Below are 13893 nucleotides of genomic sequence, written 5' to 3' on the forward strand. Positions count from 1 at the left end.
GACTTGGTAACAGTTACATTGTCGCTGTTATACACGTACTTATGTACTGTATATGGCTACATGTAGCTGTGCAAGCAGGCAAGATGAACCAAATCCTGTGCTGTGATTGGCTACCTGAGTGGGCAAGATAGTGCTATCTTGCCTGCTCAGGATTACCTGCTGTGTCCCGCAAAGAAATAGTGTTCTTTTTCCGTATATTATAATGCGTGTAAATCCTTTATTGACCATGAAGCTTGTTTGGTCAAGATGGCCCCATTTCAGTCCATAAACACACAAACAAAGAAAATGGCTGATATCCAGCCACCTTGACTGAACGAACTTGGCCAGTAATCCATACATGATTGAATATCTTGTATAGCTGACATGTACTACAACCATGTTACTGGACCTGGTACAAATTCAACATCATACTACGCAACAAGATATTATTTAGTATTAAAATTTAATGTATCACATATTAATGAGTAATTAAAATTAATTATTATTTTGGATGATTTTCCCAAAAATCCATACATGGGGCGTGACTATATACCATGTACATATGGATGAATTGAATTTTATTGTGGGTGATTGGTTTTCTCTTTTTAAATCCTACGAAAAATTTCAAAGTGCTATTCAGGATTACAGTACTACTACAACAAAAAAGTCTCAAGTTAAAAATTCATTTAATACTGTAATAGTGACAGTTTATACCACAGACATAAATTAGATTGATGTGTTGCAATTTTTTAGAAATAACACATGTGTAAAACTTAAGTCTGTTTATAAAAATGTATATATCCTTTTTTGTTTCATTTACTGCAGACAGAAGCCAGAGTCAGACCTAACTATTCCCTGTTTAGGCCTGTTGGCAAACCTTTGTCGACATAATCTACCAATCCAGGCCCATGTCAAGGCACTGGTAAGTACAAGTCAGTTTTAATACACTCTTTCATTTTATCATAATGTTTCATGTAACTAGAGACCAATGTATTTCACCCCTTAGCCCTTTGTATATCACTATTTATAGTACATGACATGTACGTATGACTGTTGAACTTGACTTTTCATGGTATTGGTACATTGAGAGTTGTAGTTTCTCAACTAAACTATGACCACTTTCTTGTTGCAGGAGAACATTAAATCACTTTATCGGACTCTGATAGCTTTTCTCTCGCACAGTAACCTGACGGTGATTGTTTTTGCGTTGTCCATTTTGACAAGCTTATCACTTCACGAGCAGCTGGGGGAGAAGGTACTTGTACTATAGTCTATAGATGTACAGACATACATTATTTCTTCTCAATTAACAGTGCATACCGTACACATGTATTGATATCATATTTACAGTTCTGTCATCCTAGCTGGATAACAAACTTGACTTTAGTGAACATATTAAATTACTTAAATTAATGTGCTTAACGGCTAACTCTAAGATCAGTGTACCGACAAGGATGAAGTCGAGCTGGTTTCAGAAAAGATCAAGTTTTGTCTATTGAAATCTGTAATCCTTCCCAGGCCTAACTTCCGTTCAATTTTATGGTTATTTATAAGTCAGAACATCTGATAAGTGCAGAAAGAAAACAAGAGAGGGGTGTTTATTATTAATAATACTACATCAAGTTATGGCAGTTTGTTAGAGAAAGCACACCTGTCAACTTTATACATGTACATGTATAATAGAAGACTGCTTGTTAACCTGGTAGAACTGAAAGATGATAAATGTGGATCAGAATACACCTTATGTAGTTCTTAAATTTTCATATAATTCTTAAATTGTACATACTTTAGATATTTATTCTCTAGATTGTTACATATGATAATGGGATTTTTAATGTTAATGTTGCTTCACTTTTCATAGTTTAATTTTTCTGGTTTACCAACTAGCTGTTTAATCCCAAGAACATCCACCAGACTTTTCAACTTGTGTTCACATTTCTTATAAATGGTGAGGGTCCAATGACAAGACGATCTTCAGTGGACTTGTTTGTTGACTTACTGGCCAGCCCTAAGATTCAGCAGTCTCTTCTCATGTAAGTGCCTTGTACACATGGTTCTGTAGTTTGCAAGTTTTTTTATTGTTTCTACAGGCACAGACTATTTACTTGTGCATGTACATATATCCATGTTAAATTTATGACTGGAGTATGACATTTGAGTGCCAATTGTTTCTGACCCCTTGTCTAGCTTTGCCTTGTAATTAAATTATCATAACAAGGTTCATGGTTAATAAAATTTAAACATTGTACAGTGTTTCCCATGATACATGTGCAGTAGGTACAAACCTGTACCTAGGAAATCAAACTTTTAGTTAATTTGACATTTTTCACTGGCAGCCTTAAACCATTTCAATTTAATTTTTCTTTCAGACATGAACACTTAGCTTTTTATTTGGAACAGATTTTGGCCTTGCTTCACTTAAATCAGGCAGAGGAAGCAGGAAAGGTAACAAATTAAAATGATTATCATTCTGTTGAATGTTTGTTGCCTTTATTTGCTTTAAATGTGGTATTTTCACCATATTTGTATTGATTCACATTCAGTTGCAGGGATGTAGTTATGAAAAAACTTAAAGCCACACGGTAGCTTCTTAAAGTGCCCAGCTGGCTTGTCTTGCGTTTGTACTGAAAAGTTTGCGTAAGCTTTCTTTCAGCTGACTCTTGGCTACATCCCTTGTTCTGAATCAGTAGTTTGTACAATTATCATAGCAGTGCTTCTGGCATTTTACAATGTACATGGTATGCTGTGACAGCTGCATGCATGACTGACATAGTCTGCGGTAAAAGGTGGCACAAGGAGCTACAAAATAAAGATGTTTGATACTTGAGAGATTAATACTAAAAACAGGCAAAACTAGCAGTAAAAACAGAGTTGCTGTTACAAGCAAGAGTGTCCTCAGAAATTCTTCACCAAGGATGCTTCATGGACTGTCTTTTAGATCTAACTAATGAACCAACATCTGGATGAATTCTTTTTTCCACTTGAAAGGTGTTTGAGCTGCTATTGACATTCTGCTCAGTGACTGGGTTAAGAAGTCTTGTGTGCAGAGCTCTGTTCACTCCTGCAAGCTCCAAACCAAAGGATCCAAATGTAAACAGTGCATATGATGTTGTCCTATACTGGGCCAGTCAGTCAGTCGAGACCCACTCCACTGTGTCCCTAAAGGCTCTTGATTTCATTAAGGAGATTTATGAGGTCAGAATTGTTCAAATTTCTAACTTTAGGTCACAAATTGAAGTAATTGTGTACACATACATATACTGTAGTTGCGAAGTTATCACATTTTTGTTCACTGGACATTGATTTGAATTTAAGCAGTCTAGGCTATGTGCATGGACATGGTAAGATTATTAAAAGCACAACTAATACTACAGTGTATGACCTACCTTTTTACAGCATGCAAAATGTCTCATGTCTCATGAACATTTGGGAGCTTGATTAGAGTACAGCCACAGTAGACAACTTTCTTGCTCTCCCAACACTCTCTCACTCAATCCTGGAATGCCCAGTGACACATAGTGTTCTCCCAAACATACACTTAATTTCCTATTGTGCACTGCATAGATTGTAGGAAAAATGGAACAGGGACCATAATCTTGATGTATTTTATATTCCTAGGGAATTTTATTTGGAATCAGTTAGTATTCCCAACAAAATCAGCTCTTTAACATCTTTGCTCATAAATGTTATTAATTCAAGCCACAGATTGGTCTTTTAATATGTACGGTGGACTAAAAATCCTGTAGATGCACAATATTGTTGTCCTATCTGCTAAACTTTAAAATTAGGAATGATTATAGCTCAGTAATGGGATACCTGTGCCATATTTCAATTTTTACCAATGTATTGATTTGCTATTGCTGTTGTTTACACCAGGAACTTGTTGATGGTGGCCTGTTGAATCAGTTATCTCCCCGCACATGTGATCTGGTGCCGGTACTGACCCAGCTACTCATACCACCAACAGAGATTGACGGTGCTGTGCTTAAACAAAAGTGTGCACAGATCAACAAGGCCTTAGAAGTTCTTAGTGATATCCTTGTTAATTTGAACCGATGTATAATTACATACAATTTCTGTATCTTGTTAGATCTTGCGATCTCCACACAAAGCCTATTTTCTTCCAGTTTGTAAAGTCTTGATGAGGGTTGACAAGATCACAGTAGTGAACTTTCTTTAACTGGTAATACTGCTCTGTTTTGAAGATTCATTGAAGAACATTGTTTTAGGACAATTGAAACTTGATTACTGGTGGAAGCTGCTGGAATACCAATACCAGCACAACAGTGTAGGAACACGAAGTACTCTTGCACTATCATGGAGGTATAGTACTGTATCCTTGTCTTTTTTCTCCTAGGAGTAAAAATGGGTCTGACAGAAGTATGGGAGAATGCATGTAAATGGATACAAGTTGACAAAATATTGGGAAGCAACCTTCAGTTTCGCCATGTTACAGTGAATTTGTTTGTTTAAGCTGGGTTGTCATTGTTCGATCATTAGGCCTTGTAGGATTCTTCGCTTGTGAAAAGATTGGGCCGTGCAGAGTATGCGCCAGCTAAACAAATACAAAGCATTCTCGCGTAGGTGACGGGCAGGTACAGTGTCCTGTTCACAGTCATTGCATGTGTTTGAATGTTGATCAGTTCGCACCTGCACATTCCTCATGGTCTCACCGATGTAGTTTTCACCGCAAGAACAGTCTCCTTTGTAGACCTCATGTTCTCTATGAGTGTTTTTGTCTTAAAGGTTGAAGAGGAAGTGGGGGGATGCTTCGGAAATCAGACCCTATGAGAGACTTAGGCTTAAACCTCTTACTTTTACAATGCATAGTTCAATTTGTTGACAGTGAATGAATTCTGATATTTTGTGATTTCAGTTTAGAGGGTGTCAACGTTGTACTTCAGATGTTAGACTTGCTTTGCAAATTGAAGAATGATGTCAAAGGATTAAAGGTAGAGGCTTTTGCTGCTGGTTGGCTGAAAAAAAAGCATGTTTCTCCGACTGGTTATTAGACTATCTCTACTTCGCAGACGCTCCTTGTGCTCGAATCCAATAACGTGAACTTCATAACTGATCTCTGCTGTAAATGAACAAACTTATTTTGTTGAAAACGCTGCTTTTCTTACCACAGGGTCAGCTTGCTTCTGCGTTACAAGACCAGCGGCTAGTCCCATTCTTGGCACGCTCGATGAGCAGCGATTCGCGTGATAGCGTCCAAAAATCTCTCCGGATTCTCTGTGAGGCAAACAGCTTGCCAGACTTCCAGGCCATATGGTAAACTTCGTGAAAATCTAACGAAAATGTCATACACTGCACGGAATACGTATGAACTGTAGGCATACCCTGGCCAATCATTGGTCGTACTGAGATTTGAAACCTCCTTCAGAATTAGTTTGAACTGAAATCACCGTGGGGCTATAGCGTGAGGGTGTTCTAAGTTGTGTTGGCTAAAATATGATCTTCTACTCGACATTTTTAACGTGAAATTTTAGGCTGATTTTGTTTCTTTCCCTTGTAGTTCAAAGCAGATCTACTGAATTAAAAGTTTGTATATCTGGCCATAGGGACCCCAGAATGGCTGTCAAATAATTCTTAATTCAAAACCCTTTTGGCTTCAGGTTAGGGGATTTAATCGCCTCAAATAACGCAGCTCGCGAGGAAGAGATGACGCTGTTAAGAAGACCCGCCGAGACAGAACTGAGTCCCCTGTCATCTCCTCGGCACCAGGTCTCTATGATCAACAGCCGGAACTCGACTGCACGATCAGTAGGCCAGGATCACGTTCCAGTTAAGATAACAGCTCCTCCAAAGAACACACACCACGATGCAAACATCGAGTCCTTAATTGAGAAGATGAAGTCTGGATTAGAGGTTTGGTTGATTAGTGTACCTTCGTGTTCCTTACCCTAGCGTACCGTTGAAAAGAAAAAAAAAAAACCTTTATTTGCCCTCGGCTGTGTTAATAGCACAAAGGCTAGTGGGGCCTTACAGAAATACCTATATATACCTAGAAATAAGATTGTCAGTCAAACGATATCTTTTTGAGTTTATTTGTCATAGTCTGTTTGCGTCGATCAGCAATCCTTGCCGGAAAAAAGGGGTTAATTTTTTTCTGGTACGTCAGTCTGTTAAAGTGACGTGTATCAGGCGGAAAAATGGGCAGCCGAGTAAAATATTTGTAATGCACAAGTCGTGTGAGTCTCTAGCGTGCTCTTCTTCTGTCTTCGAGTGAAGTACTGTCATAGCATTACATCGTCCTGGCTGGCTTCCACGAATAAATCTTACAACAAACAACGAACTCTTAAACACCTCATGTTGGCAGCGATCCGGGGTAGCATTCCAAATGTCAATTTCTAAGTTCCTTCCGCCAATAGGAAAAACATTGCACGGCTAAAGGAGAGTTTTTAAATGGGATGCAACGTAAGCTTCGTAGCTCACTTTATATTTCTGCTTTTGGCCTCAATTTTCTTGTAGATTAAGCCAGACCCTCACGCCTCTGAAATCATGGACATATACGAGGCTAAAATGGCAGCTCTGGTGGTGAGTGTCTCAAGTTATGACCCATCCCTTCCTTAAACCTTCAAAGTTCAAAAAACGTTTACATGAAGTTCAAAGAGTTTCATATTTCACTCTATAGACATCAGGGGACTTCAACATTGTGTTTTGTTTTCAATTTCAGACGAAGGAAAGTCATCTTCAAGATCTGTTGGAAGCAAAAGCTCTTGCACTGGCCCAAGCTGATCGTCTCATTTCGCAGTACAGGTGTCGAAGGGCCCAATCGGAGGCCGAGGTATGACGATGATTTTTTTGGGAAGTAATCTGCTGCCTTCGACAGGGGTCGTTTTACATGCTTTAAGTTTTAAAATTCTTCAAAACGTATTTATGCTGTTATAATTTATCTTTTATCGTTTGGCTTTTTCTCTGTTGCAGTGTGCGAAACTTATGCAGCTCTTACAGACCACAGAGAAGAAAGCAGAACAACAGGCAGAACAGGTTTGGCTCGGCTGATCAACATACATTTGTACTAAGACACTAAGTGATGCAAGTCAAGTAACTTTCGCATGGGAACAGGAGCCTCAGTCCTCTTGGTCTCGCAAAATGAGCTTTACAAAGTTATATATGTATCTCGCTTGACAGCACATTTTAATATACATCGGGAACACTTTTTTCTGTTACAGATAAATGAACTTCTTCAAGCTCAAAAGGCTGCTACGAAAGAGGTATATGATTTGTTACGTTATTTTGTCTTCTCCTGCCTTGCTGATTTTGCCATAAATCAAAGTGTCACGCTACACCACCATGAAATGACCTTCCATGGAAGAAACCTTCAAATAATAACTTGTTGAGGTAAAAAAACAAGTAAAGTTGAACTAAGCTAACTCGAACTCGTTTATTTCAAACTCAGACCTATTTCCTGTAGATTAGCCCTTGTTTTTCCAGTTATTTACTATCAGCTATTTCGAACTATTTTCGATAACAATCAATCTACGCTGACTTAGTGTTTTGTCGCAACCACTCATCATCACTTCTTCATGGTTCATATGTTGTAGATGGAAGTCATGATGAAACATAATGAAAACCTGAAAGTTGTCGCTGAGGAACACGAGCAGCTGAAGATTGCCTATGCTGAGCAGTCACAAAGGTACGTTTTAGTTCAGTCCTTCTTTCCGCCATGTTCGATTAATTGAACTACTACTTGCTGTGACATTTTGTGTAACATTTACTGCTCATCTTTTTTCGCTTTCTTTTCAGACTTGAAACAAGCCAGCGCAGTCTTATGGCGGCTCAAGATGAGCACAAAGCCTTGTCAGACTTGAACGAGATGTTACGGCGACACAACGATAACCTTAAGAGTCAGCACGACTGGTAATCCCGTGCAGCTTTCATTGTTTACGATTTCAATTCTAATAAATTGTAAAGATATTGACTGCTTTGTTGCTATTTCCACAGCACGTCGAAACAGCTCCAGGAGCTTGAACTGGAGAGGAAAAAGATTGTCCAACAGCTCAAAGAAAAGGAAGCCAAATGCCAAGGTAGAACTATCATGTCTTAGTAGTGAGCTCTATTGATTTCTATTGCGCTTGTTAACCACAGTGTACGGATCTTACGTCGATCATCTTACCTGATGGCAATTCGATTCGGAACTTACGGGTGCTTTGAAACATTCAGTTTAACACACTGTTAAACAGTGTAATGTTAATCAGGGTAGTAGAGGGAGAATAACTTTGAGTAGGCGGCGGACAATGCTGATAAAAAGACGTGGAGTGGTTTTATCAGAGCCACGTGGAGGAGGGGGACCGACCGCTACCTTTTATTGGGGAGTCCGGGAGTTCCCCGGGAAAATTTTGAAATTGGGGTTCTAAAAATTACATTTCAGTGTATTTTAAGCAATCATGGTTTTAAGTTCTTTTGTTAAAGAAAAGCAATTTTACTGAGAAAAACATACATGTAATGTATTGTGTTAGTTGAACAGTTTAATCATCGTCATCCATATCAAATTCGAAAAAAAATAATCAAAAACGTCAAAAACGTTCTCATTTTGTGGTCAATCACGCGTGTGAAAACAGATGAGGAACTCGAACGAGAAAAGAGTTTGCTGGTATTGAAGGTACTAGATTGAGGTTTGATGTTTATTTTGTTAAAAGACATGTTTTGAGTGGCTTTAACACAGTGCTAGGGGTGGAATTCATTGAACGTGATGAAGATTGTGATTGGTAACCGTTGCAAGCGGAACTGTAATACCTTGTGAAGTTTCCTGCGGATTTAAGCTCAGAATTTTTTCTGATTAAGCGCGCGGACTTTCATCGACTTTTTGATCCTTTGCGGTAGTTTGGGTTTTTCGCTCATGATTTCAAAAGTGATAAAATTAGTACTATCAAACTTAAACTTGACATATTTTGCAAATGTTTCGCTTTATCATGAAGCCTTGAAATAGTGCATGTATTTATTCGTACTTCCCTGCTCGATAAGCTCGCCAGTTTTATATCTCAATTTCAATATTACACAAACGTGTTACAGCTGCCGAGTTTAAAGATTGTGGAAGATCTTGCAAAGTTTGTTTCTTTTGTTGAAAGAAATCTTCTGTTGTTAATTTTATTTTCAAATACATTGCAGTTATTTGTTGTCGAAAATGCTCTATGTGCGAGCCAAGCACTGGGTTGCATGTTGTTGTGTTTAAAGAACTAATTAAATTACGCGTACATTCACTGGAGATAAAATAACTAATTTTAATTATATGTTTGAAAGAAAACATTTTATGACCTTCGTTTGTGCCATCTCTATTTTCTTTTCGATTTGTCCCAGGTACTGAACAGCGATTGCTGGGTTTTTCGCTTCATTTTCAGAGGAAAAACTGAGCTTTAACTTAACCCCGGCTGTCAAAAATTTCAGTGCTGCTGTCACGGCTCAGTTCCCACGTTGCGTTTTTGGCGGCAATTCTCACGGCCCGAATGATTTCAGATTTCTTTTATCTTACAGCTATAAGAGTTGTATTTTCTAATCGCTACGTATTTGTTGAGAAAATTAGACTTATTGTATTTATACTTAACTTTATTGACGGATAGGCTCACATTGTTACAAATAAAATTTCTTCACAATTTATTTACTATGAGTAGCCGGCGCGCCAATGACGACTAGACGGCGAATTTCGCCGGTCGCCGGAGCTTATGGTTGGCGAAATGGTGCAAAATTGACAAGGTTTATATTCATTCACATTTAATGTTGTTATTATTATTCACGAATATATTTATTCACATTCAGCAACTAAATTTATATTCAAGAGATATACTAATTCACATTTAACGACATATTTCGTATTCACGAATATATTTACTCACATTTACGGGATGTATTCATTCACATTCAACGGTTTATATTTATTCACATTCACGATCGAAATATTGGTTTAACACGGTGCAGTATTCATTCAACATTTTCTGCGCACCGCCTTCGCGCATCATTAGGTCCCAGCTCACGCTCTACAATTTCTGAACGCAATATGGCGGACGAAGGAAGCCTTATTATAGGAAGGGGTAGAACAAAGACAAACGACCCCAAACATACACAACTGAACATAAACATTACATGGGCTAGAGGAGATAACAGACTGCTCGATGATTTCGGATGAGCAAGTAGATAATCTCGTACAACGTTTTATGAGTGATCATGAGACTTTGCTCCGGTATTCCTTGGTGACCGGACATCTTCGATCATTATAGGTCTCAGAGTTCAACGGGATGGAATCAGGGAGAGTATTGACCGCGTTGACCCTGGAAACTCTAGAATCCGTTGGGCTGTCGTAATTTCTAGGAGAGCGTATTCTGTGGCTGCTCCAAATAGCTTGTGGCATATTGACGGACACCATAGCCTGGTTACTGTCAAGCGTGGGGGTATTGATGATTTTCCTTTAATTAACCTTTAATCTTTAACAAGGTACTCCTAAAACAATGTAAAAAAAAAAAAACTATACTAGCGTTGTTGTTGTGTTTTTTTTTGTTTAAATGTTCTACTAATAACAGAACTGTAGCATTGTCCCAGATTTGTTTCCCTCAGCGACGCAAAGGTTTGAGTGGCCATCAAGGGTGCGAAGTGATCATAGGGGTGAAAATGTGAGGGTGTCTTACGACAGCCCAGCTGATTCTAGAGTCTCCAGGGTCAACATGGCCAATACTCTCCCTCTTCCATCCCGTTGATTGATCACTCATCATGAAACGTTCTACGAGATTGTCTAGTTGCTCATGCGAAATCATCGAGAAGCCGATACTCCACAATACGACGTTTCAATGTCCACCTTGAAACAAGAAGCATTTGAGCTTTGTCCACGTGAAACCCGACGATCTTTGTTGCAGAAGGAAAATAAAAATAAGAATTAAAATATTTAGAGAGGAAGAGCGGGTTTTCATTCAGACCCTCTATCCTGGTCGAATTGGGATTTGGAGATGCTCTTTTTTTGTGGGGGGAGGAAAACCGGAGAACCCGGATAAAACCCTCGAGCAAGGCGAGAACCAACCACAAACTCATCGCCGGGTCAAACTGGTGGGAGGCGAGGGTCACCACTGCGCCATCTCTGCTCCCCAAGAACTACCTCCGATATTGAATATCGAGTTCGGAAGACCTCAGGGCTGGTCACAGAATACACTGCAAGGTTTGTGCAGTTTGATGAGTCGTGTCGTATCCATTCTCCATGCAAAAGACATATATTTCCCAGTATTTCATTCAGTGCTGCCCTATGATACTGACGAAAGGTAGTAATTGCTGGAGAGCTACACTCGAGCCTTATTTGGATGTTCTCTCTCAATCCTACTTCCGCGGTGTTCCATTCCCGTTCGCACTCTTGTAGGAGATCGAAAGTTCCTGCCAATGTAACATTTGTGTTTGGGGTCTTCGGTCTTTGTTCTACCCCTTCATATAGTAAGGTTTTCTTTGTCCGCCATATTGCGTTCAGAAATTGTAGAGCGTGAGCTGGGACCTAATGATGCGCGAAGACGGTGCGCAGAAAATGTTGAATGAATATTGCACCATGTTGAACCAATACTTCGATCGTGAATGTGAATGAACATAAACCGTTGAATCTGAATGAAACATCCCGTAAATGTGAGTAAATATATTCGTGAATACGAAATACGTCGTTAAATGTGAATTAGTATATTTCTTGAATATAAATTTAGTTGTTGAATGTGAATAAATATATTCGTGAATAATAATAACAACATTAAATGTGAATGAATATAAACTTTGTGAATTTTGCACCATTTCGCCAACCATAGTAGCTTACGGAGAACTCTGATTAATGCGTTGTTTTCTTTTAGTACCATTCAGTCTCCAACGTAGCCTTTTTTAGAATTGAGTTGCAGTCACTGACAGATTGTAGCATTTAACAGCGTCTTTAAACTTCCATTCATTTCTTTTGCAGAGCTGACCGAAAATGGCTAGAGGTGTTTAATTCCATTCTCGATAGTCAAGACCTGGCCAATAGTAAGCTGACGTTGTTTTACCCATTTCTCCTTTACAGAGCTCCGTAAATCCCTTCAGAAACAAGAGGAAGAGAGGAAACAATGCGAAAAGAATATCGACGATCTGCAAGAGAAAAATGAATCACTGAAAAATGATTTAACAAAAGCGGAGAAAGAACGGAAGGAATTATCGCATAAGGTTGGTGCTTATGTATAGGGAGGGATGGGTGGGTGGGTGGGTATGGCGTGGAGAGTGGGGGAAGTAGACGGAGGAAGGTGCTTGAAAGATAAAAGATCCGCTGCATACAGGAGAGACTAGCCCACTTAATATTGCAATTGGTAATTTATTTGCGTGGCCGGGAGCTTTATCTTGCAATAATTTCAGTTTTGCAAATTTGTACCCCTTGCAAAAAAAAATAAAAAATAAAAAAATAATGAAAATAGTTTACAGGGATGTTCTTACTAATCTCTAACTTTCTCTTGACGCGTTCGCAGCTGTCGTCGTTGGAACTCATCTGTCGACAGAACGAAGACGTTATCAAGAAGCGAGAAGAAGCTGTCAAGGAACTACAGTCTGAACTGGATCGCCAGGCTCAAATCGCTGCCATGATTCATAACTTAAGCAGCGGCAAAGTACCGATCAGTAATTATCGCGCAAACCCCAGCTAACGTACTTGCCATGCTCTGTCATTTGATAAGTCTGTGATCAAACCTTTTTATATAGGATGTCTATGAACCATTGGAGAAGGCACTCATGAAAGCAAATTACTTGTACATAGATAATTTATTTTTACATCTGATGGGTCTCAGACCAAATAGATAGCCACAAACCAACCTCCTCAGCACCAAACTCGTAAAAGAATCATCCGTAATTTATACGATACGAAATTATTTTGTAGACAAATCTTGCCAACAGAATGAAAATCTTGCTATTTTAATGAACGAAAGATTAAAATTTGCTCTCAATGCAGGCAATTGATGTTGTGTTGTTTGTTATTCATTGACGCTTGTGGAAACCGTTGTGTAAACCAGTTTAATAGTCGATGTATTGCAAGATTATAGTTACTTTGTTTCAGATGTACAGTGAAGGGAAACTACTTTTACCAGGAATTTTCTTCCAGCCGCTTTCTTCCCTTCGAACACACTAGCGTTACATTTGCAAATTTCGATTGAGAATGAGCAGTGTATTGCGCTGGGGACGATCTTTACCCCAAGATGAAAGTCTTCATGTCATGACATGTGGGGCTGGAACATCAACTTAAAGTCACTTCTTACACCTTAAAGATATTCAACTAAGGTTAATAGAAACAACAGAGAAGCAATAACCAACTATGCAGAAAATGGGCAAGGAGTTTCAAGAATGACTGGAATTCGTTTCTCACGTCGTCACGCAATACTACTAACACACAATGGAGCATTGCGTGACAGTCCAAATAACAGTTGTGAACGTCATGAAAGTTTTGGCAAATTTTTTGGCGCAAACGCTTTGTTAACTTGATGCCACAGTTCTCTGCAGTGCGAAGAGTGCGTGTCGAACCAGCTCCTCGACCCTCAAATCTTCTATATTGTAAAAGAGCGCCTTTGACGTTAACCGTAGACTGAATAGCCTGGCTCTATCAAATTGGAAAATCAGTGAGCTCGAGGAGGCGTTCAGCCTGGGAAAAAGAATCTTTATTTTCCATGCCTTCTGGTTGCAAGGTATCGTAGCGCATCTTCGTGTTTTCGGGCTGCAACGACAATTCTCCTATACACCCAAAAGTTTACTCTCTCATGTGAATGGCGTAATAGGTGCAACGGCAGGTACTACGTGATTTGAAATTTGTAGAAATCCCCTGCGTGCATGAAAGTTGTTTCACCGATCAGATTAATTGTAAAAACAAGGAAGGTTTGCTGCATTAAGCTAATTACTCTTAGGGCATGAGTTACCGTAATATATCTTCTGAGCAGTAAAGATAGGTTTGGT

General features: G+C 39.0%; 1 protein-coding gene across 1 annotated transcript in view; it reads left to right on the top strand.

Moving 5' to 3' along the window:
* The window catches only part of LOC145479178 (protein CIP2A homolog L-like), a 17559-nt gene extending 3944 nt beyond the window's left edge, over window positions 1-13615 (top strand). The window contains exons 5-23 of the mRNA XM_081457456.1: window positions 805-901; window positions 1112-1234; window positions 1867-2012; window positions 2349-2424; window positions 2968-3174; window positions 3856-4012; window positions 4170-4302; window positions 4856-4931; window positions 5111-5253; window positions 5598-5850; window positions 6454-6519; window positions 6659-6769; window positions 6910-6972; window positions 7158-7199; window positions 7530-7621; window positions 7732-7845; window positions 7930-8012; window positions 11990-12129; window positions 12426-13615. Coding sequence (XP_081313582.1) covers window positions 805-901; window positions 1112-1234; window positions 1867-2012; window positions 2349-2424; window positions 2968-3174; window positions 3856-4012; window positions 4170-4302; window positions 4856-4931; window positions 5111-5253; window positions 5598-5850; window positions 6454-6519; window positions 6659-6769; window positions 6910-6972; window positions 7158-7199; window positions 7530-7621; window positions 7732-7845; window positions 7930-8012; window positions 11990-12129; window positions 12426-12599 — 2296 coding nt within the window. The 3' untranslated portion in view covers window positions 12600-13615. The remainder of the gene's footprint in view (window positions 1-804; window positions 902-1111; window positions 1235-1866; window positions 2013-2348; window positions 2425-2967; window positions 3175-3855; window positions 4013-4169; window positions 4303-4855; window positions 4932-5110; window positions 5254-5597; window positions 5851-6453; window positions 6520-6658; window positions 6770-6909; window positions 6973-7157; window positions 7200-7529; window positions 7622-7731; window positions 7846-7929; window positions 8013-11989; window positions 12130-12425) is intronic.
* Window positions 13616-13893: the final 278 nt, after the last annotated feature.

Source organism: Orbicella franksi, chromosome 2 (assembly GCF_964199315.1).
Source record: "Orbicella franksi chromosome 2, jaOrbFran1.1, whole genome shotgun sequence".
NCBI classification, from domain to species: Eukaryota; Metazoa; Cnidaria; class Anthozoa; order Scleractinia; family Merulinidae; genus Orbicella; species Orbicella franksi.